General features: G+C 52.3%; 1 protein-coding gene across 1 annotated transcript; it reads left to right on the forward strand.

Annotated features, from left to right (window-relative positions):
- The first annotated feature begins 737 nt into the window (after positions 1-737).
- Positions 738-20,641, forward strand: SDC4 (syndecan 4). The gene is made up of 5 exons (XM_069495582.1): positions 738-824; positions 13,352-13,487; positions 14,762-14,808; positions 15,553-15,751; positions 18,546-20,641. The coding sequence occupies exons 1-5, from the start codon at positions 759-761 to the stop codon at positions 18,695-18,697; spliced, it is 600 nt and encodes a 199-aa protein (XP_069351683.1). The 5' UTR covers positions 738-758; the 3' UTR covers positions 18,698-20,641.
- Positions 20,642-22,422: the final 1,781 nt, after the last annotated feature.

Here is a 22,422-nt window from a genome sequence, read left to right on the forward strand (position 1 = left end):
TGAGTGCCGTGGCGTCAGCCTAGCTCACAGCAACCTCAAACTCCTGGGCTTAAGCGATCCTACTGCCTCAGCCTCCCGAGTAGCTGGGACTACAGGCATGCGCCACCATGCCCGGCTAATTTTTTGTGTATATATATTTTAGTTGTCCATATAATTTCTATTTTTAGTAGAGACGGGGTCTCGCTCTTGCTCAGGCTGGTCTCGAACTCCTGACCTCGAGTGATCCACCCGCCTCGGCCTCCCAGAGTGCTAGGATTACAGGCGTGAGCCACCGCGCCCGGCCTGATCTGTGTCTTAAAACTACCTATGTTCACGTCCCGTTCGGAAAGTCTTTCGTACGCTCAGACGGGAGCAAACCCGGTTGGAAGCGTTGGTCTAAACCGAAGACCCTGGACATTTCCTGCCCGTCCCTGGGCCTCAGTTTCCCCAACTATAAAATGGAGTTAGACACGGCGATCGCTGTGGGCCTGCCTAGCAGTGAACCAAATACATCAACGGGGTGGGAGCTCCGGGAGGATAGGTCTAGGAGGTGACCGCGAGCTGGCCGGCGCGCGCTGGGCGGGTCCCTCGGGGTTTCCAGCGCCGCGGGCGGGCGCAGCGCCCCGCAGGCCCAGATTTCGCGGGGGAATTCCGGGCGCGGTGCGGGCGGCGGGGGCGGGCTGCGGCGGGGCGGGGCGGGGCCGGTTGCCTATAAGACGGGCCGCGCGCCCGCCCGGGGCCACTCGTCCAGCCGCGCGCCCTCTCCGCTCCGTGGTACTATGGCCCCCGCCCGCCTGCTCGCGCTACTCCTGCTCTTCTTGGGCGCCCCCGCCGCCGCCGAGTCGGTAGGCGCTTGGAGGTCCCCGGGGGGTGGAGGGGGACAGATCGGTGCCTCCTTTGTTCCCCGGACCCCGGGATTGGGGGGCGGCGGGGGGGAGTTCGAGGGGCTGCGCCGCCTCCCATTGGACGCCGAGGCCCGGGAAACTTTGTTGGAAACTTTGCTCCGGGGTCACAGGGAGGCTCCCGGGTGGCTCCTCCGCGCGCGCTGCGTCCCCAGCCTGTTGCTCTTCCCGCCTCCCCTGGGCTCAGCCCCGCCGCGGGCTCCGGGCTCGGACGTGACTAAGCCGGTGTCAACGCTTCAACCCCCACGCCCTCGTGCCTTCCCTGGTCGCAGCTCTGGATCCCCCTCCTCGCCCTCTGGGCGCCCTGAGCGGGCAGCTGTAGAATCCGAGATGGCCCGGGCTTGGGGGCTGCGTGTACTCGGAAGGGGAGGGGTTTGGGGTTCTCCTTCACACGCGGGGGACTGGAGAACTGAGCCCTGACCTCAGCTCTGGCCCCGGCGCTGCCATTGACTTGTGACTTAGGGCAAGGCCCTGCCCCTTCGGAGTCTCTTTCCCCATCTGCACAAAGGGTATGGGGGAGCGGGGCAGGAGGTGACTGCTGCTGCTTTAGGGTTCCTAGAAAGTTGGGGACTCTGATCTTTCAAGGGCAGAGGGGAAGGATGGTTTAAGCTCGGCCAGGAGTTGAGCTTCTGCTTTCTGCAAGAAGAGCACTTGTTCATTTTCGCCGAACTTCAGATGGGAAAGTTGAAGCGCCCACCTTGAGTGGGGTGGAAGAGGGCTGTGGGGAGGGAAGGCCTCAGTGAGCCCAGAGAAACTTTTCCTTTTCATCGTGCACTGGTCCCTGCCACAGTTTGCACAGCCCTGGGCCAGCAGAAGCTCCATCCGTCCTGGTGGGAGGCAGTCATCTGGGAAATTGGGAGCATGGGAATTGCTGGGAAAGGTAATCTCTCCCCTCTCCCGCCTCTCCCTCCCCCAGCCCGGGCTTCATGTCCTTCAGCCCCAGTTTTTAGGGGCTGTGAGTCCCTGGAGTTTAATCATTAATGTTAATTTCTTTGAAAGCCCTAGGGGCTAATTTCTTTGAAAGCCCTATTCCTCTGACCTTACTTAGGGGAAGGTTGATTTGGCCTGGCCAGAGCTCTTGTTGAGGAATGAATGAGACCCTGAGCAATACCACCCAGCACAATTCCAGGCTTGCAGTGATGGTAGCAAACATTTAGCGCTTTTGGTGTGTCTGCCACTGTTCTAAGAGCTTTCTAATGGCTCCCTCAACCATCTGAATTCTGACAACAACCCTACTGTTTACTGTTCTTAAACTGGTCCTGAGGCTAGAGAGGTTAAGTAACTTGCCCAGGGTGACACCCCTAGTAAGGGGCCGAGTCAGATCCAAATTTAGGCAGCCATGTTTCCAAGTTTCTGCTTTATCTTAACTTCTAGCTGGCTGTTGTGTCCCATCCTGGATAGCTCAAGACTACTTCAGAGTCTGTTGATGTTTTAGGCTGGAAGGCCTCAAGGAATAATGAGGTGGAAGGAAACAGAAGCCCAGAGGGAGGTGATGGCTTTCCCAAACCAAGGGTAACCAGGACTAGAACCCAAGTCCTCTGCCTCCCTGGTGCAGTTCTCTAAATGAGGCCCTGAAGGATGTGTTGGGGTCAAGCAGTTGGGGAAGCCTCTGAAGGAACACTGCCTGGGCAGTGTAATGAAAAAGAGGAAAGGACCCAGGTGGTTGCTGAAGTCACCATGGACAGTCACATGCCAGTCTCGGCTCAGGGCTGCTGAGCCTGCAGGTGCATTGGAGTGAGGAGCAGACAGCTGCGTCCCAGGGGCAGTCAGAAGGATGTGGTTTGGGGGAGGGGGACTGTGTCAGTCCTAGGTAAGGTGACCCATCAGCTGGGGGAGATGTCAGCTCTGGGCAGCTGCTTCCTGAGAAAGGTTTCTCATCCTGACCTCAGCTCCCCACTTCCCGACTAATGTCACAGACCTCCTGCCTCTAATTGGGGCACAAGACTTCCCCTTTTGCCCATCCCCCTCCTCCCTAGTTTGTGGCTGGAAAAATCAGACCTAGCCACAGTTGGCTTAGGCCAAGGAAATGATCTGGTCTGTCCTTTTCATTTGGTAGGTGGAGAAAAGTGAGGCTAAGGGAGAAGAGCTTTGCTAACAGCAGTTATGATTTATAGAGCACTTTCCATATACCAGGGCTGGTGCATTTTATCCTTACAAAAAGCCTACCACATGGGGAATCATATTATGCCCACTTTCCGATGAGAGAGGCAGACTGGTATTACTTTGAGGTAGCAGAGAGCATCTAGACCACCAGAATCTCTGAATAGTGGCCCTCCCCTTTCATGTTGCGCCCTGCCCCCCCCAATGCCACAGGTTTTGGGAAGGGAACCCAAGCTGAGTACCCAGCTGCCCTCTCCTCTGTTTGGCGGGGCTTGCCATCCTAAACCAGTTCTTCCTGTCCAGCTGGGAGCATTCCCTGATCCGCCTTCCTGCCACTCCCTCTCTGGCCAATTAAAGGCAGCCTTGTTTTGGGAACCCCCCCCCAAAGGTGTTGCTGCCCAAAGGCACGGCCCACCGACTTGGCACAAGGCCTAGACAGTTCTGGGGAAGTATCCCCCGCCCATCACGTACTTCAGCTGAAAGATATTTCTGATCTACTTGAGAATTTTCTTGATTGCATGGAAGTAGGGGTGGCGGCGGAAGCCTATGGGGTTCTAGGACCGTTGAGTGACCAGTGAGTGCTCTTGAGACATCTCAGAGCCCAGAGAGTTACCAAACACCCAGGAAAATATTTGGACCATGCTTTGGAGGGCTCCTCGAGGTTGGGAGGAGGTCCCTTTCCCTCTCTGGGGTGACACCCCCCATCTGTAAAGTGAGGGGTTTGAGCAGGATGGCCTCCAGAGGCCTTTGCAGCTCTGAATTTGATTAATAATTAAGTACCTACTATTCTAAAGGGGCTGTGGAAACCATAAAGACATCTAAAGTATTCCCTCCCTTGAAGAAACTTACGGTTCCTGAGAAAATTGACTCCACCAAATTCTGAATCCCACTGCCTGCCCCCGCCCCGGCCCGCTTTCCACCCGCTTGCACCCGGGGCAGGAACTCTGCTGTCTTGGTTATAATGAGATACTTGTCCCCTGGTGAATTCGCGGGAAGTGTTTGTATGAATGAAGAGGTTCATGCATGTGACTTCATTCTAAAAGGTGCATTAAAGTTACTCATTACTAAAATGAATGTCTCTCGGTGATACTGTGAGGTGGGTGCTGATCTCTGTTTTTACAGGAGACCGATGCTCAGAGGAATGTAGGGGCTTGTCAAGGTCAGAACCAGTTCTGACTGATAGGCAAGGTGTCTGTCTGGTTTGAGCATTCTCAGAGAATATTTTAGATAAGGAAATCTGCTTGGTTTGAAGGTAGATAGATACCTTGGGTCCTACTTAGGCATTGCTGGGTGACCTTGAGCAAACATGCCCTGTCTCTGGGTTCACGTCCCCAACTCTAAAATGAGAAGGTTGGACCGTTGCCTTATAAGGGTCCGTCCTGCCCTAAAAGCCCTTAATGAGAGGAGGGGACCTTTCTTGGCTTCCTTGGTAAAGAGTCTAAACAAGTCTCAGTCTTGGAAGAGAAGTGGGCGGTGGAGTGGGGGACATTCAGCTCCTGCCATCCCAAGCTCCTAGAAACAGAGAGCTTTTCCAAGGACTTGGAGTGCTGAGGAGGCCTGAATGGGGAGCTGGGGAAGCCAGGCTGGGCTCCCAGCCCCAGCGCCCTGTTGGGAGGAATTGGCTCCTCGCTGTCCTTCAGTCCCCTGGACTGCATGGGTGGGTGTGATTTCCAAATGAACGCTTACCTCGGGGGAGGGGGCTGGATGGGGCTCTGTGAGTCACTGCAGGCTAGCGTAGCCTGCCTGAGTCACCCATTTCCTTTCAACCTCTTGGCTAATAGGTCAGATAGCTGTGTGGTGGGGGGGTTGGAGTGGACTGAGAGTTTTACCTTGTCCGGTACGAGTCAGTGTCTTAGTGCCCAGGGCCTTGAGGGGACATTCAGGAAATACTTGTACTAGGCCTGGAACCGTCACAGCCCCTTGCCTGCCTGTGGACTTTTGACATTGCACAAGGTGCAGCCAGTCCTCCAAATTGATCTTTAGACCTCTGCAGAGCGGGTAGTACTTTTTCCCCCTAACTTAAAGCAACACTGAGGCTGCATGTGGCCTGAGTTCATAGAGAAAAGCTGATACAGTTCAGATTTGATTTGACCGCAGGGTTCTTTGCTATTTGTGACACCGCTCTTGCCTCTTGGGGCTGGCCTAAGGGCACTGAAACGTTGGTTTGGTGTTAGGCGGGGGTGTTAAGTCCTCCTCGTACTAGCTCGATGACTTTGGACATGCTACTCAACCTCTCGGAGCCTCTGCTTCCTGGTCTGTTAAGAAGATGGTGACCGTTGTGGAGAGGCTTAAAGGAGATGACAAAGCTGCAAATAAAGGCACCTGGTATCCTGCCTGGTAGGGGGAGGTGTTAGTGACAATTCCCTTCCTTGTCCAGGCCACCTTGATGCCTGGTGGTCCCATGGGATTCCATGCCCAGGGCCCCTGGACTGCTTTTGCCCCTCCCCCATATCTAACCCCACAGCTGGGAGGTGGGAAGGGAGGAGTCTAGGGTGGGGCCGATGGAGGCCAAATCTGCTATTTGTTTATCTTAGAAGTGGGCTGTTTGCTAATTATCCGATGGGTTTATATTTAAACAAGAACCAGTTCCTGGCAGCCCCACCTCTCCTGCTGGGATCCGCAGGGGCCCCAGGCTGAGCAGCAGCCTGCAGCTTGGAGGGAGAGGGCTAGGGGTTTGCCAAGGGCACCGGACCACTCCGGACCCCGCCCTGGACTCAGGGCCACCCTCCTGTGTGGGAGAGGCAGAGTTTCTAGTCTGAAGGAGGCTGAGTGATTGCAAATAGCGCCCTGGGCTTTGGGGGACGGAGTGTTGGTGGACGGAAAAGGTAGAGTGTTCTAAAAAGCCAGGTTTCCATGCATTTTCATTTCGTGGTGCCCTAGAGAGGGAGGAGAACACACATGTCAACAGTTGATCTGATTTAGCCCTAGGAGAACAAGAAGCCTGACTTCTTGGGCTGGTTTGTCATTAACTAACTCACCGGTGACCTTTGGGTGCATTCCTGTACCTCACGGGGCCTCCCCAGCCCTGTCTGCTGGAGGCTGGGTGGCTGGAAGGTGGGTGTGCTTCACAGCCAGAAAACTCTGTCCCGGTCCCAGCTCTGCTGCTCACCCAGGGACACACACACGGTTAGTTAATAAGTCACATTGTTGATGTGAGCCCCAGTGTCCTCTATAAAACACCTGTGTCACTCAAGAGTCATAATCGGTGTTTGGCAAACTTGTAAAGTGCTGGCTTAAGTTTAGTTTATTATTAGTGGCTAGACAAGGGTTCTTAACCTGGCCAAAGGTTGGCTTCAGGGAGGTGGTGTCTGTGCACACGTTGAAACTGTAAACTGATGGTTACAGTTCTTGCTGTTCATACATTTTCATGCTTTTCAGAGGGCTCCAGGACTCCCCAAAAGATTACTCTGATCTTAACAGTGCTTTCTAGCTTCCACCTTATACAGTCGTCATTCCCTCCTCCCCACTTCCCACGCACCTCCCTTGCCCTGTTTCTCTCCACCCCTCCTTTGGGCCAGACCCTCCTATTCAGTGCCCCCTACTCTCTCCCCCCACACCTCCCCCTCGCCTGTCCTTCCAGGCCAGGCGGGGCGGGAGCTCGGCTGCTCCAGTTTTCTCTGGCACAGTAGAAGAGGCTGCTAGTCAGGTGACACCTGGGTAATGGAAAGGGGAGGGAGAGGTTGGTGTGTGTGGAAACAGTGACTTGTTGAAGCCCAGCGGTTGGTGGCCAGGCCTGCGAGGACTGGCTGTACCACTCAAACCTCTGGGCATTGGAGCAGGGTGGTGAATGGCAGGGCTGGTCACCCGGAGCGGGGACGCTCCTTGCCTCGGGGAAGCCCGGCTGAGAGACGTCTGTGGGACAGACTGACCTGATCTGGAGCAGTAGCTTCCCCCGGGTGGCGGTGGCAGTGGCGGGGGAGGCCGGGAAGGGGCAGGAAGCCAGCACCCAGGGCTGATCTAATCAGCTGAGACAAGGCTGCAGCGTAGACTCTGACTCTGCTCTCGAGAACACAGGAGGCTTGTTTACGTCCTGAGAGCCTCCTTGGCCGGTGGGTCCAGCAGGATTTCGGATCTGCCGCCTAGATTACAAACCCCAGCTTCAATGCACCTCTGTCTCTGAGGCCCTGCGGGAGCCAGCCCCCTCCCAGCTGTCTCCACCCGGTAATCGGAGCAATGCCCAGCTTGGTTACCAGGCCTTGGGACAGAGGGAGGCTTGTCTCTTTGAGACCATCTTTTACGGATAGGGAAACTGAGGCTCAGAGACAATCACCGAAGATCACCCAGGGAGTTAGTGACAAGAGTGCTGGATTGGCTCCTGGCAAGATGTCTAGAGACTCCAGAACCGTCCCCCGATTTCTTGCTGGCACCCCAGGATCCTAGAGTCCTTGCTGTGGGAATGAGCTCCCCTGAGGCTTAGTGAAAAGCTGGTTGCTGGCAGTGCCAGGCCTGGCTGTCTCCAGAGTGATTGTGTTCAAAGTAACCCGACCTTGAAGCCGACATTTGAACCCTCACTCCACCCCCCACCCCCAGACCTGGCTTAACCATTCAGTTGCCAGAGCACCAGACCACAGATTGGTGTGTGGTTTCTTTTTACCTTCAAGGTATTTTTTTTTTTTTTTTGTCCCTAAGATAAATCAGGAAATACTCTGGAGATCCAGGTCCCCAAGTATTAATAGAATTTCAGGTGTTTCTGGTCACCTCTGTTTGCTCTGGCTGGGAAAATAGAAATAGTCTTTCCTCTGCCTCTGTCTGCTTGGGACAGGTGTTCAGAGCTATGTGACCTTCGGCAGGTCTCTGTCCACCTCTGGGTCTTTTTTTTTTTTGAGACAGAGTCTCGCTCTGTTGCCCAGGCTAGAGTGCTGTGGCGTCAGCCTAGCTCACAGCAACCTCAAACTCCTGGGCTCAAGCGATCCTCCTGCCTCAGCCTCCCGAGTAACTGGGACTACAGGCATGTGCCACCATGCCTGGCTAATTTTTTTCTATATATATTTTTAGCTGTCCAAATCATTTCTTTCTATTTTTAGCAGAGACGGGGTCTCGCTCTTGCTCAGGCTGGTCTCGAACTCCTGACCTCGAGCGATCATCCCACCTCAGCCTCCCAGAGTGCTAGGATTACAGGCATGAGCCACCTCACCCGGCCTGGCTCTTTTTTTTTTTTCCCCCACAGTCTGAAGGGACCCAGTTGGTTGTTGAAAAGTCTCTGGTCTCAGTAGCACAATAGTAACCCACTATAGTTATGTTATGTTCCTTTTCAGTTCGTGAAGCACTTCCCTGTCCACGAAGCAGGTTCTTCCCAGCAGTGGAGCTGCTGCTGCTTCCTAGGTCTCCGACCTTTTGAGTACTAATCCCCTTAGCCAGAAGGAAGGCAGGTGGGGGTTAATAATAGCCACTACTCATTGAGCACCTGCTGTGTACCAGGCCAAGTGCTGGGTCCCTTGCACACACTAATGCATTTCACTTAATCCTCGTCACCCTGCAATGTGCTACCAGCCCTGGTTACAGAAGAGGAAACTGAGGATTTAAGAGATGACATCAACTCCCGGCTCATGTAGTTAGGAAGTGGCAGGACTGCAGTTTTGCCTTTATCAACAGCCACTCTGGGTGGTAGAGCCCTGATTGTGGCCCCCAGGTTCTACTCTTTCTGGGGAATGTCTGACCCTTCAGAAGGGAGGGGGGAAGACAATGACGGTGACGGTTCATCCTGCTGGGGATCCTCTGCCAGAATCACTCTGGTGGGTCCAGCAGTTGGAGCCCGGAGTACTCACCGCCCCACCCCCTGCCCCCACCAAATTTGACTTGCTGGGTTATTACCCTTCTGGTCTGGCATCCTGAAAGGAGGGTCAAGTGTGCCCCTGACCCTACCTCCCCTGGGGAGGAGCCAGGTGGGGAAAGGCTCATTAGTGCACAGTTAACCAAGCCCTGACCTGAACTCCTCCCTGGTGCCCCAGCCAAGTTTCTGTTCCTTTGTTTAAGCAATATCACTTTCACCCTTGTTTACTCCTAGGCAGGGGAAGGGGTGCCCTGGAGCCCTGGCCCAGGCGTGTGTTGTGGGCTGGTGGGTTAGAGGTGAAGAGTGGGTGGCAGCAAGAAGCCCTGGCTGTGGTTGGAAAGATCTAGGTTTGGATCCCAGCTGTGTCGCTTTCTAGCTGTGTGATGAGTGGCTCAGCTCAAATTCTGTTTCCTCATCTGCAAAATGGGTAGAACCCCTTACAAGGCTGTTGTGCCAATTAAATGAGCTTATATAGAGAAAGAACCCAGCATGGTGCCAGGCAGATATTGGATACTCCTGTTAGTCACCTGTACTTTTCCTGGGGTGACAGAAGCCATAGGACTTTGGGATAAGGTTGGTGGCCTTTTCCTGTTTTCATGCCTATAGCCTAAGGACGAGATGGGTAGTATAACCGGAGTGACAGCTGCTGCCTGTGGATTTGCTGAGACCCCTAGGGGCAGCCAAGACCCTAGAAGGGAGAGAAGACAGTTCCGGCCTGGGAGCCAGGAGACCTAGGTTCTAAGTCCAGCTTGCTGCCAGCTGCTTAGGTGACCCTGGCAAAGTCCTTTGTCTAGTTCTAATCTGTTTGCTAGGTTATAAAATGAGACGGTTGGGCTTGGTGGCCTTAGATACCTTCTGTTGGCAGGTGTTTGTCCCTACAAAACAAAAGAGCACCTACCCTTCTTTTCCCTGGCTAGTCTGGGGAAGAACCTGGGATCTCTAACCCCTCAGGCACCAATCCCAGGTCCCCACCACCCATGGATCCTGCAGGGTCTGTGGGACACAGGCCCACTGGCTTCTTTAGTTAGTTAATTTCTCTCGTGTGTCTGTGAAAGGGACAACGATGCAGGGAGACCTGGGGGCCCGGACAGGGTGCCTGTGCATGTCCACACATGTGAACACATGTGCCTGGGCAGGGAGCGGGTGAGCTGAGCAGAACAGACCACATTCTTAGCTAGGAGCAGGGCGGCGTCCCTCTCTGGTCAGGGTTGGGCCAGGCTGCTGGGTGGCCTGGTTCTTCAAAGCCAGCCCAGACTGAATGGGCCTTGTCTTAAAAGAGGGTGGGAGTATGGAGGGCTGTTGGGGCCTTCCCAACCTTCACAAGAAAAAGGACAATTGCCCACAATCCCATGGGGCTTGGTCCTGCCTTGCTGGCCTAGTCCTAAATGGCTCCTGCCCACTTGGGAGTCTCCCTCTGGGCAGAGGTCGTGGGTGGAGAAGGGGCCAGCACAGGGCAGAGAGGCTGCCTCCAGTGCCCAGGGAGGATTTAATCCCCTATGTCCTCCCACCAGCACTAGGAGATGGAAGATGCCAAAGCTTCTTCCCAGTGCCTTGTCTTGCTATAGGAGGGAACTCTGGGCTCATGTAATGCAGCATTTGAAGACTCCGTCCTTTTAGAAACCTGAAATAGGGTCTAAAATCCTGGCTATGCTGCTGATCCCCAGTGTGACCCTAGAGTACTTGTTTATCTTTTCTGGAAACCTGCTATAAAGATGAAGGGTTAGGGGGGCTGGGCAGGGTGGCTCACACCCATAATCCCAGTGCTTTGGGAAGCCAAGGTAGGAGGGTCACTTGAGCCCAGGAGATTGAGACCAGCCTGGGTAGTATAGCAAGACTCCATCTCTACAAAAAATAAAAAAATTAGCCAGGTGTGGTGGTGCGTGCCTGGAGTCCCAGCTACTCAGGAGGCTGAGGCAGAGGATCGCTTGAGCCCAGGAGTTTGAGGTTGCAGTGAGCTGTGATGACGGCACTGTACTCTACCCGGGGTGACAGAGTAACCGTCTGTCTCAGAAAAACCAAACAAAGAAAAAAAAAAGACTTGGGGATGACCAGGTGCTCACAAAGGGGGCTGAGTGGGGAATAAATCTTAGTTTCAGCCTTGGTTTTGCTGCTGACTTGGCTGTGAGATCTTCACACTCCACCTTCCCTCTTAGTCTTTATCTCTTTAATATATAACGGAGGTACATAGTAACAGCCAATCAGTGCGTTAATCCCATGGGTTGTTTTGAAACTCTCCTTAGCACTTTCACATAGTAAAAGACGGGCTGGATGCATAAACAACATTCCATGGCCTGGGAGGGGAGAAGGTCTCAGCCTGAGACAGCCCCAGTGACTGAACCCCAGCACCTGACTTGAGGACTTTGAACCCTGCAGGTCAACGAGTGGTCAAAGTACCCTCTTTCCCTCTCCTGGCTGGTTTGACCCCCACTTAACAGGGCTCCCTTCTAGCCTGTGGTGGACTGGCAGCCCTACGTACATGTGTGTTCACATATGTGTTTATATGTATGTGTTTAAAAGCCTGAGTGACTCATGCCTGGGTTCTGGTCCAGTGTGGCCACTTTCTTCTGCCTGTGTGGACTTGGACAAATGACTTTATCTTTCTGAGCTCTCATTCCCATCTCTGCAAAAAAGGGTCTATTAAGAGGACCTACAGCATGCTATGTGCTTAGTTAAGGCCTGTCACTTGGAGCCCCGGAGGTCTTGCTGCTTCAGATTCTGGGCCCGAGGGAAATTTGCAGCGGGAGATGGGGGTAGGAGCCCAGGGACCCCGCCCTAGGTGTAGGCACTTGCGCAATCACGGAAGAGCCTTTCTCCTGCTTTGCCAAACCAAAGCCACAGGCACGGGCTGTGTGCTGTGTGCGGGGGCTGGAATTCCAGCAGCTCAACAGCTCCTGATTCCCGAGTCATGAAGTCATCCCTTCCCAGGGCTTAACCCCTTCTGGCTTCCTGCCGCCGTGTGTGCCAGGCGTTCAGCAGAGGTTCCCCCGCCCCTGGGGAGAGAGTGATGCCTGCCCACTGCTTGCCTCCCAGCCTGACCCTGCTCCCTTCCGGGAACCCAGCATCCTGTCCCCTGGGGGTGGAAGAGAGCACATGAGGGTCAGGTTCTGCCACTGGGGCCAGGGGTGGGAGGGATGGGGGGGGTGTACAGGAGGAACCTGGTGGCCTCTCCTGCGATGACAATAGCCTTGTCTTAGGGACCGATGTTCCTTCTCAGACCCTGCCTCCATCACTGACAGCCCCAGCTGGGTGGAGGGCAGCCTGGGGAAGTCAGAAACAGACCTGGTGGCTTTCCACTCTGAGCTATGTAGCAAACTCACCGTGTGACCTTGGGCAAGTCACTGCCCTGTTCCAGGCTCCAATTCTCTCAAATCCTGTGAAAGGGGAGGACAGGAGCTTCCCGGGTCCCCAGCAGGTACCTGTGATTCTAAGCAGACCCACCTCCTTGAAGTTATGGCATCTGGAGAAGATGAGCCTGTCTTGTGGCGAGGTGGAGTGGGGAGGAGGTGTATTGAACTTAATTAAAAAAAAAAAACCCCAACTCTTCTAGGAAATAGTAGGCACTTCAATGTTCGAATTAATTAATGAAATGGTAAACCTTGCTCAGGGCTGCTGTTTTGTGGGCAGACAGAAGCCTGAGCCCAGAAGCTGGAGGAAGGGTGGTGGGTGTCCTGGTGTTTGCTCCACTCCTGAGGGGGTCTTGTTTCCCACTCTACTGAGCTACAGGATTAGAGAGTAACTGATGTTCTGTAGGGCCCTGGGCAAGTTCTTTGTCTCCCTGGACCTTTGATACTTTCCTTTTGAAAGCTGCTTGGTGAGGGGGGACCTGCGACTCTGCTGTGACGAGCTGGGTCTCCGTATGGGGTGGGGGTGAAGTGACACTTATGGGTGCTGGGGTGAAGGGTCTGTAAGGGCAGGGACTGTGCCTCTCTGTGCCCTGCACAGGGCTGGCAGCAGAGTAGATCTGTGGGAGTTGTTTGGAAGACAAGACTGAATCCAGGAGTGCGCTCTTGAGTGACCAGGTCCGGGCAGCGCCCTGACCGGAGGCTGTCGGGTGTGGGTGAGCCAGCCCGTCTGCCCCAGCCCAGTCTGACTCAGCCGGGAAAGGTGTCCTGGACTGCGCAAGACCAGAGCCAGCAGCCCACTCCCTGCCATGTGTGAGTCAGCTGCCACTGCATCATCGTAGAACCCTCGAGTACAGTGTCCAGGGGCTTGCCTGTGTGCAGTCCTCGCTCCCCCGTCTGCCGGTTGTGCCACCAAAAGAAAATTATTTCCTTGGATGTAAAATAAGTTAATAGCATGGCTCTAGAGTTATGAAGAACAGGGTCTGGCACATAGCAAGTGCTCAGTAAATGGTACCTAGTGATAGTAATCTAATCATGTGATTATCACCACCTTTACTATTTTTATTTGCTCAGAGTAGGAAAGAGACTTGCATAAGGACACACAGCAAGTTAGGGCACTGTGGGAGCCAGGACCCAGGTCTCTAGCCCCTGGCCTGGTCCCCTTTTGGACTTGAATGCCCACTTCACTGGCTTTTGGAATATTGGCTGCTTTTGAGTACCAGGAATCTTGGCTTACGTGTCTCTTTTCTTTATCTTAGATCCGGGAGACGGAGGTCATCGACCCCCAGGACCTCCTGGAAGGCCGGTACTCGGGAGCCCTACCAGATGACGAGGATGTGGGGGGCCCTGGGCAGGACCCCGATGACTTGGAGCTGTCCGGCTCTGGAGACCTGGGTACGGAGGGTGTGGTGGGCAGGCCTGGAGGGGATGGTGGCCTCCTAACCAGGAAGGTGGCCATGCCTGGGGACTTGGATTTTTGTGCGGATTTTCCTACTGTACCCCACATCCCCTTCCCAAAAAAGGGGGAACAAAAGTAACTGGTTTAAGCTTTTCCATCCCTGAGACCCTGAAGGGCAAGTCGTTTGGTGCTTTGAATTCATCTGTAGCTCTGGGTTTTCTGAGCACCAGCCTGAACCCGCCCTCACAGGCGCCTCCCTTTGGTGGGGGACGTGGTGGGGAGGGAGTGAGTGGGTGGCAGGACAGGGTCGGGGTGGGGAAGGAAGACCCACAGAGTGCTTTCCTTTTGAAAAGAAAAAAGTTCCAGTTTGGAAGTGGGGATGGGGTGAGGGGCCAGAGATGTGGTTGGGGAACCAAGAACAAGCCCCTGCTTCAGTGGGGGGTGGGGGTAGGTGAGGGGACTGAGGCCTCTCAGGGCTGGACCAGGGACCTGTGGCCTTTGTGGTCTTTTTTGATTCCCTGGCCCTGGGTTCCAGGCCAGACAGCTACTGAGAAGCATCCCTGCTATGTGCAGGGAGGTGTTAATGATTTGAAGTTTGAGCTTTGGAATCACACAATCCTGAGTTCACACCTCCACTCTGTGTGACCTCTGAAGCTCAGTCTCCTAATCTGTAAAATGAGAATGGCAATGACAGTACATCACTATTGTGGGACTGAACTGAGGTAAAGTTCTCGGCACATACCAAGCACTCAGTAAATGTGTGTTTGGTTTTTTTTTTTTTTTAAATAAAATTTTATTATGGGATACATATAGATGGTAAAAAGGTTACTGTAGGGGAGCAAATTAACTTACCCATCATCTCACATAGTTACCCAGTACAATGTTTTATTATTGCAATTGGAGTCTTTCTTTTCGGACTTTATTCCCTGGGGATCTTGCTGAAATGCAGATTCTGATTCCGTTGCACTGAAATTCTCCATGTCTAACCAGCTCTCAGGTGTTGCTGTTGGTTTCGGGATCCACAGTTGACAGGGCAAGATTCGGAGCTCACACAGCCTGCGCCCAGCTCACACATTCCCGTGAAAGGGCCAGGGAGCCGGGTCTTAGGGCACATTTTACCAGTGAAGTGACTTAGGTTGGGGTCAGAATGCTGGACATTGAGCACCTGGGGGCTGGCTGTAAGGGTAGAAGTCCCACCAGCCACGGCTGAAGGGTCATTTGCCTGGGGGGTAACGGACCTCACACTCACATAGCCGTTCTGACCTTCCAGATGACTCAGAGGACCCCGAGGTCTTCCCTGAAGTGATCCACCCCTTGGTAAGTAGCTGCACGCTTTTGCCTCTCCATTGCTCCTCTGTAACACACATGGGGTCTGACCCCACTCTGCAAGAAGGCTCATTTTAATCTGTGGCCTTATGGCATTTTGGGACAGGCAACTAACTGTGGGTTGCAGGTGGACCATCCTCTCTGCAGGGATAGTCACTGTCAACACCAGCTCCTTCTCTCTGCATTCATAGCTACTTTTTTAGCATTGATATAAAATTATTTACACAGTTCTGTGTACTGCATTTTTAACTTAGAGTGGTGATGAGTATTTCCCTGCATAATTAAACGTTCCTGTCATTTTTATAGGCTGTGTAATAGTTCACCTGTTTCCCCTTATGGATGGAAAAGTTATTTGAATTTTTTGATATTGTAACATTATAACATTGCAGCAAGCATCTTTTACACACAATCTCTGAATAGCTCCTTAGGACAGAGTCCCCAAGGCAAAATTACTGCCTCAAAGGGCAAGCAATGTCTAAGGTTTTGCCAGATTGCCTCCAGAGTTGTTATTCTAGAATACGCCCTGGCCAGCAGAGCGTGGGAACACCTGTTTCCCTGTGCTGTTGTTCACATTCATTTCCCATTCGGGACAGATAATACTAGAAAAGTTGTGGAGAGGTTGTTGCCAATTCCTGCTCCAGGATGGCAGAACCAGATTCTCCGCCAGGCTGAGTGTCCCTGTGCCCCACCCTGGGTCCCTCCCCAAATGCACTGAACGTCTCTTCTCCTTTCCAGGTGCCTGTAGATAACCACATCCCTGAGAGGGCAGGGCCTGGGCGCCAGGTCCCCACCGAACCCAAGGAACTGGAGGAGAATGAGGTTATCCCCAAGAGGATCTCACCCTTTGATGGGGACGAGGATGTGTCCAACAAGGTGTCCATGTCCAGCACTGCCCAGGACAGCAACATCTTTGAGAGAACAGAGGTCCTGGCAGGTAAGGCCCGGGAAGAGGGCTCAGGGTGGGACAGTGCCTGCAGGCAGGGAAGCCTCTAGCCCTGGAGGCTCCTTGGGCCCCTTCCTTGTACCCACTCAGGTTGCCCTGGGGCATCGAAGGACTACACCTCCTTTAAGGGGTGGCTCTGACTGTGTACCTGGTGGTGGGGGCCAGGGAGGAAGAATTGCATATCAAAGGCTTCTAAAGAATAGGCATTGAGTCATTCCCTTGCCTTAAGCCCTTCTCACTTAATTTTCAAAGCACTTTCATAGCCTAGGTTTGGCATCTGGGAGTTAATCATTAAAAGTTAATTTCCCTTCAAAGTCTGGAGGCTCCTTAGAATTCGGCTGGCTTCCCCTCCCCTTGCTCTGTCGTTTGCCAGCCTTGTGACCTTGGCTGAGAAGCTTTTGAACTTCTTGAGCCTCAGTTTCCTCATCTATAAAATGAGTAGGATGGTAACTTCCTTGGATTGGTGTAATGAGTCCCTGAAAAAGAAAACATGAAATAACTTTGCAAACTCCAACGGGCTGTTCCGATTTGTTAGTGTTGTAGGTGGGGCACGGGGTATCTTCCTGTGACAGAATAGGAAACTGAGGCCTAGAGAGGTTAAATGTGAGCGCTCTTGACTGTAATGGGCTGTTGTGGGGAAGTCTTTGTCTGAGGGTATTGTCAGAGGGAGCGAGGGAACTCCCTGTGGTTTTATAGGCTGTGGCTGGGGGCCAGTCTGGATGAACCGGCCTGGTGAGTGGTCACCTGGGAACCGGCTGGGCCAGAGTGCTTGAGGTATAGGGAGAGGGCTCTGTGCCAAACGTCAGTGTCCTGCCTCCAGCCAGGACAGATGGAGGACCTCTTGGGGACAGAGTCTCACTCTGTCACCCTGGGTAGAGTGCAATGGCATCATGGTACCTCACTGTAAGCTCAAACAATCCTCCTGCCTCAGCCTCCTGAGTAGCTGGGACTACAGGCACGTGCCACCACGCGCAGCTAAGTTTTCTGTTTTTAGTAGAGACGGGGTCTCGCTCCTGCTCAGGCTGGTCTCGAACTCTTGAGCTCAAGCCATCCTCACTCCTCAGCTTCACCGGCATGAGCCACCACGCCCAGCAAGGTTTTGCTTTAATCAACTAAATGTTCTATCACTTTTAAAGAAAAATTTAAAAACCTTTGATCTCATCCAAGCAACTGTTCCTTATACACAGGGAGACTGAGAGCCAAGCTTTGGGTCACATAGCAAGAGAACTGAAGCCAGTTCATCTCTTTAATCTTCCATTTGAGAATTGTCCAAGTATAAGATCCCTATGTGAAAAGTTACGTTGCTTAGCTAGCTGAGGTGGTTCCTTCCATGCCAGTAACTTTTAAACAGCACCAGGAGCATTATTAAGCGGTTGCTGGATGCCACGTGATTCCCGTGCCCCTGGTTAGGTCCCTACAGCCACCTGGAACTGAGTCTAAAGAACTTGTCCAGAGTCACAGCCAGGAAGTGATAGACCTGACACTTGGACCTCGGGCCACAGTCAGCTTTTGAGCTTGTGTTCAACCCTGACCCTTTGGGGAGCCCCAGACCAAGGGCCTTGTGGAGGAGCTGGGGTCAGCAGAGGGAGAGGTGACAGAGATGGGAATGGGATTGACACCTGATATTCCATGTGGTTTTTTTGGCACCTCCCCGGGGCACTCTGTTTGTCTGTTGCTGCTTTTTCATAGGCTCTTAGCTCCTTACTTGGCTCCTCTGTGCCATGCTGTCCCCATTCTGTGCATAGATTTGTAGCATGGGCAGGGATGGAAATTAATCTTCTTAGCCCGAGTAAGACCGAATTAGGGGACTCAATCTGCCACACAAAGGATTCTGCGAGACATCCCTGCCCCTAACAGACAGGAATGAGTCATTCGGGCCACCTGGCCTAGTGGACAGAACAGACGCTCACCCAAGGTTAGAAGCCCACTCTGCCTGGCACAAGCCAGGTGCTCCTCTGAGCCCGACTGTGCATGTCATTTATTGAGCACTTACTGTGGTGTAACCCTGATTCGGGGGCACAGATATAAAAAAACCCTAACGGTTTACAGTTAACGAGTCTTCAATATGCTACATGCCAGTGACTGTTCTAAGCACTTTAAGTAGATTAATTTATTTGCTCTAGGACAAATGCATGAGAAAGGTACTATTATTTCCATTTTGCAATGAGAGAGACGAAGGAACTTGCCCAAAATCACACAGCCAGGAAGTGGGAGAAGTGGGCGTGGAAACTAGGCCTTTGCCACTGGGTTCCACGTGGGAACGTAAACCACGATGTGTCACTATCAGTGACCTAATAGTATGGACATGAGCACGCTCTCCACGTGTGTATGTGGAATGTATGCACTGTCTGTAGCAGTGTGGGCCCGCATGCCTCCTGGGCTAAGAGCTGGAGGAGAAGCATCCACCGGGTTCTCCACGGCCTGCCGTTGTCCCTGTTCCTGGCTCAGTTGGCGCTAAGCTGTGGCTGAGGGGCGTGGGGTGTCTGCCTAGTGTTTGGAAAGAGCCTAGGCTTTGGACTCAGGCAGACGTGGGTTGGAATAGTGGCCTTGCCACTCTAGCCCTGTGGTTTTTAGTGACTTATAATGCCCAGTGACCCCCTTGTCACCACTGAGGTCGTGAGGGTCAAACTAAATAAGGCGTGAACTTGCCTGGCACAGGCAGCGGTGGTGGTGAGGATGTCTGATTGTCAGAGAACTGACTGGGGGCAGGGGGGGGGACGGGGGATGTACCCCAAGGTCCCGATGAGGAGTTCTCACCCCCGCCTCTCCCCCGTTCCCTCTCCAGCTCTGATTGTGGGCGGCGTGGTGGGCATCCTCTTCGCCGTGTTCCTGATCCTGCTGCTGGTGTACCGCATGAAGAAGAAGGACGAGGGCAGCTATGACCTGGGCAAGAAACCCATCTACAAGAAAGCCCCCACCAATGAGTTCTACGCATGAAGCTTCCTCAGGGGCACTGGCCTGGACTGTAATGGGGAGGGAAGCCGGAGGATTTTGCAGGGTGGACGTTAGGGTAGGGGGAGGTCAACCTAATCCCGACTTGTCAGTATCTCCAGTTCTGATTACCTTTTAAGTGTCAGAAGAGACATCGTCTTCTACTGTTCTGCCTGGCTCTTCTTGATTCTTGGGGCCTCAGTTGCCCTGGCAGAAAAATGGGCTTAAACTTGGCCTTTCTGAAGGCAAGCCTAGGACTGGATCATTTCCTAAACTTCCAGTTTAGAATCTAGGTCCAGCTTCAAGCCTATACTGAACATGCCTCATCCAGAGCCCCTCTGCAGCCAGGGGGCTGGGGGAGTGTGTGAGTCCTGGCTGGAGGTCTGTCCCCAGCCACCTTCCTTTCTCCCTGTCACAGCCTGTCCCTCTGCCAGGAAGTGGGAGAAGGATCTAGAACCATCTGCACCTTGAGATGTGTCTGTAAATGGATACTTAGGATCACACTACGGGAGTCTCTGTGGTATACCTTGGGCCATTCTAGGCCCTTTTAAGTGACTTTTGGAAATCAATCTTTTTTACTTGGGGCTTGGGGGGAAGAGCTGAAAGTTCATGCTGAAATGGATTTATAGAATATTTGTAAATCTATTTTTAGGGCTTTGTTGTGTTTTATTTTTTGTTTTTTAATGGTTCATTCCTTTGTGCAGAGTGTCTCTCTGCCTGGGCAAAGCGTGGAGATGCTGAGATGTTCTTCCCTCTCTTGTACATTTCCACCGTGCCTGCTAAGTTTGTATTTAATGTTTTTTTTTTTGTTTGTTTGTTTTTATTTGTTTCTTGGAATTGAGAGAAGAGCCGGAGACATGATTTTTATTTTTATTTTTTACTATTTATAGCTTTAGATAGGGCCACTCCTTCCCTCTTTCTCTCTTTCATTAAACCTCTTCCCCAGTTTTTTTTTTATACTTTACACTCCTCTGCTCATGACCTTGGCCCTTTCTGAAGCTGCTTCCTCTAAGAAGTAGCTTTTGCTGAAACGGTTTTTTTAGCAGCTCCCAAAATATAATGAAAGCGGATGGTGGGATATTTGTGTCTGTGTACTTGTAATATATTATTATTCTTCCTTGGTTCTAGAAAAATAGATAAATATATTTTTTTAGGAAATAGTGTGATATTTCCAGTTGGATGTTGGGTGGGTGGTCGAGTGAGTGAATTTTCATGTGGCTGGGTGGGTTTTTTACCTCTTTCTCTTGCACTGTTTTCTGGTGCCTTCTCCGGATTGGGCTGGAATAGTTGAGGTCGACAGTTCTACCCTTTCTGCTTTCTGCTTGGGAACCAGCTGGTGTTCTTTGCTTTCTCCAAGCCCTGGAGCTGTGCTGTGCTATCCAATATATTAACCACATGTGGTTGCTTCAATTTAAGTCCATTAAAATCACGTAAAGTTAAAAATTCATTCCTCAGTTGCACTAACCACATTTCGAGAGCTCAGTCACCGCACGTGGCTCGTGGCTACCGTATCGACAGAGCAGAGAGCATTTCCAGCTATCGGACTGTGCTGCTCTAGAGAACTAAACCAGCTCAACATGTCACAGCCTCTGCTGTGCTGGGATGAACCTTGCCTCCCTGAGCTGGGGGGAGCATGGGGGAGGGCTGACGAGGCCCTGTTATCTGGGACTCGCCCCCGCTCTCCAGAGAGGAGAGGCCTGGCGGTGGCTTAGCCTGGGCAGGCCGTGTCTCCACCTACCCTCCCTGGCTGGGCTGAGGGAAACCACCCTCCCTTACTGCACCAGTGGCTGTTAACTCCCGTGGCCACCCCAACCCAGGGTCCCAGCTGGCTGGGTCCCCTCCTACCCCCAGGGCCCTTTACCTCTGGCTGTGTTGGAGTGAGCACCTCTTCTGTAGCCACCTCTCACACTGTTGTCTGTTACTGATTTTTTTTGATAAAAAGATAATAAAACCCGGTACTTCCTAGATTGCCTGCCTTTGTCATTTTGGTTTGTAACAAGTTATCCTTTCTGGGCTCTATACCCCTTGATCTCAGTGGAGCGTGAAAAATCCCCTTGACCAAATCCCCTATGGAGTGTCAGACACAGGGGGCAGGGGTAGGGGACAGATGTAAGAAGGGGCAGGAAATGGCCCGGAGAGGAGGGGGGACATCAGAACATGCACCCTAGTAGCTTGTACAGCACATCTCTCTTACCTCAGTGTTTTGTTTAGGTGACCTTATGTTTAAAAAACAAACACAAGAAACCTCGAATTAGTTGCCATCTATAGAAATCAGGATGTTTCTCATAAAAATCCTGATTTCTTGGTTTTCTTGGGGGGAAAACAAATCACAATTTGGCAACTGTCAGCCTGCGTGGCAACAAGTGGGAGTTGCTGAGAGTCAGGTACCCATCTAGATGTGGGCTCTGCCACGCCACAGTCTCCGCTTGCTTCATTCACATCACCTGCGTGGCCTTAGCAGGCACTGTAGTTGACAGGCTCTGGAAAGACCATTGACAGCTCTTGAATCTTCATAATGACCCTGTGAGGTGGGTAAGATTCTTGTCACCAAGGGGGCTAACTTGTCTGTGCAGAGATGAACCTTAATTCCAGGTCCTTGGACGTTGGACGTGGTTCCCTTGGCACCATGTTGCCCAGTGCTTTGCTGGGGTGGGGGAAGGATGCAGAGGGTTTGGTAGTAGCTGTAGCAAACCCTCGCATCGCACACCATGAGCCAGGAACCCATTCTCAATGCCTTATACCTGAACCCACGTAATCATCACAGCTCCACAAAGAAGGTGCTGTGAGTATCCCCATTTGACAGATTGGCAAACTACATCTAAGAGGTTCAATAACTTCCCCAAAGCTACACAGACTACCAGTGGTGGAGGTGGGATTTGAACCCAGGAAGTCAGGCTCTGGAGTCTGCTCACAACTGCACTGCCTATCGGGGTTTATGTAATCCAAGCCGCTGGGGGCTGCTCAGTCCCGACAAAGCCCCTCTGAAGCAGTGAGTCTGGTCTCAAATCCATGTTAGCTCAAATCTCTCTTGAGATCCTGCTACATTTTGTTTTCCTGAGTCTGCTGAGGCTTGAGTGGGTCTCTGTTCCTTGTAACTTGTGTCTCACAGAAGGCCCTCACATCTGTTAGAGCTGCACTATCCAATACAGTAGCTATTAGTCACTGTGGCTTTTTAAATTTAAATTGATTAAAATTTTAAAAATAAAAATTCAGTTCCTTAGTTGCACTGGCCTCATTTCAAGTGCTCAATAGCCACAATGGCTAGTGGCTGCTATATTAGATGGTGCAGATATACACCATTTCCATGGTTGCAGAAATTTCTATAAGGGCCATGTGGTATGAGACTTAGTCAGGACCTCTGGGTTCAGATTTCAGCTTTCACCAGCTGTTACCTTGTGCTCCAACAGCCTACAGAAAGGCAAGCCAAAGCTTGGCCCACAGTAAGTGCTCAATAAATGATATTCTAAGCATCAGTGCCATCTTTTTGGGTAAGGTATTAGCTCTAGAAGAGCCCTGTATTCATTATCTATTGCTATGTGAAATTACCCCCAAACTTAGGGGCTTATAACAACAGAAATATCATCTCACATAGTTTCTGTGGGTCAGAATTCAGGAGCAGTTTAGCTGGGTGGTTCTGGCTCAGGGTCAGAACATTTTGATTGCAGTCAAAATGTTGGCCAGGGCTGCAGTCTCATCTGAAAGCTTGACTGGGGCTGGAGCATCCACTTCCA

The sequence above is a fragment of the Eulemur rufifrons genome, chromosome 20 (assembly GCF_041146395.1).
Source record: "Eulemur rufifrons isolate Redbay chromosome 20, OSU_ERuf_1, whole genome shotgun sequence".
Taxonomy (NCBI): Eukaryota; Metazoa; Chordata; class Mammalia; order Primates; family Lemuridae; genus Eulemur; species Eulemur rufifrons.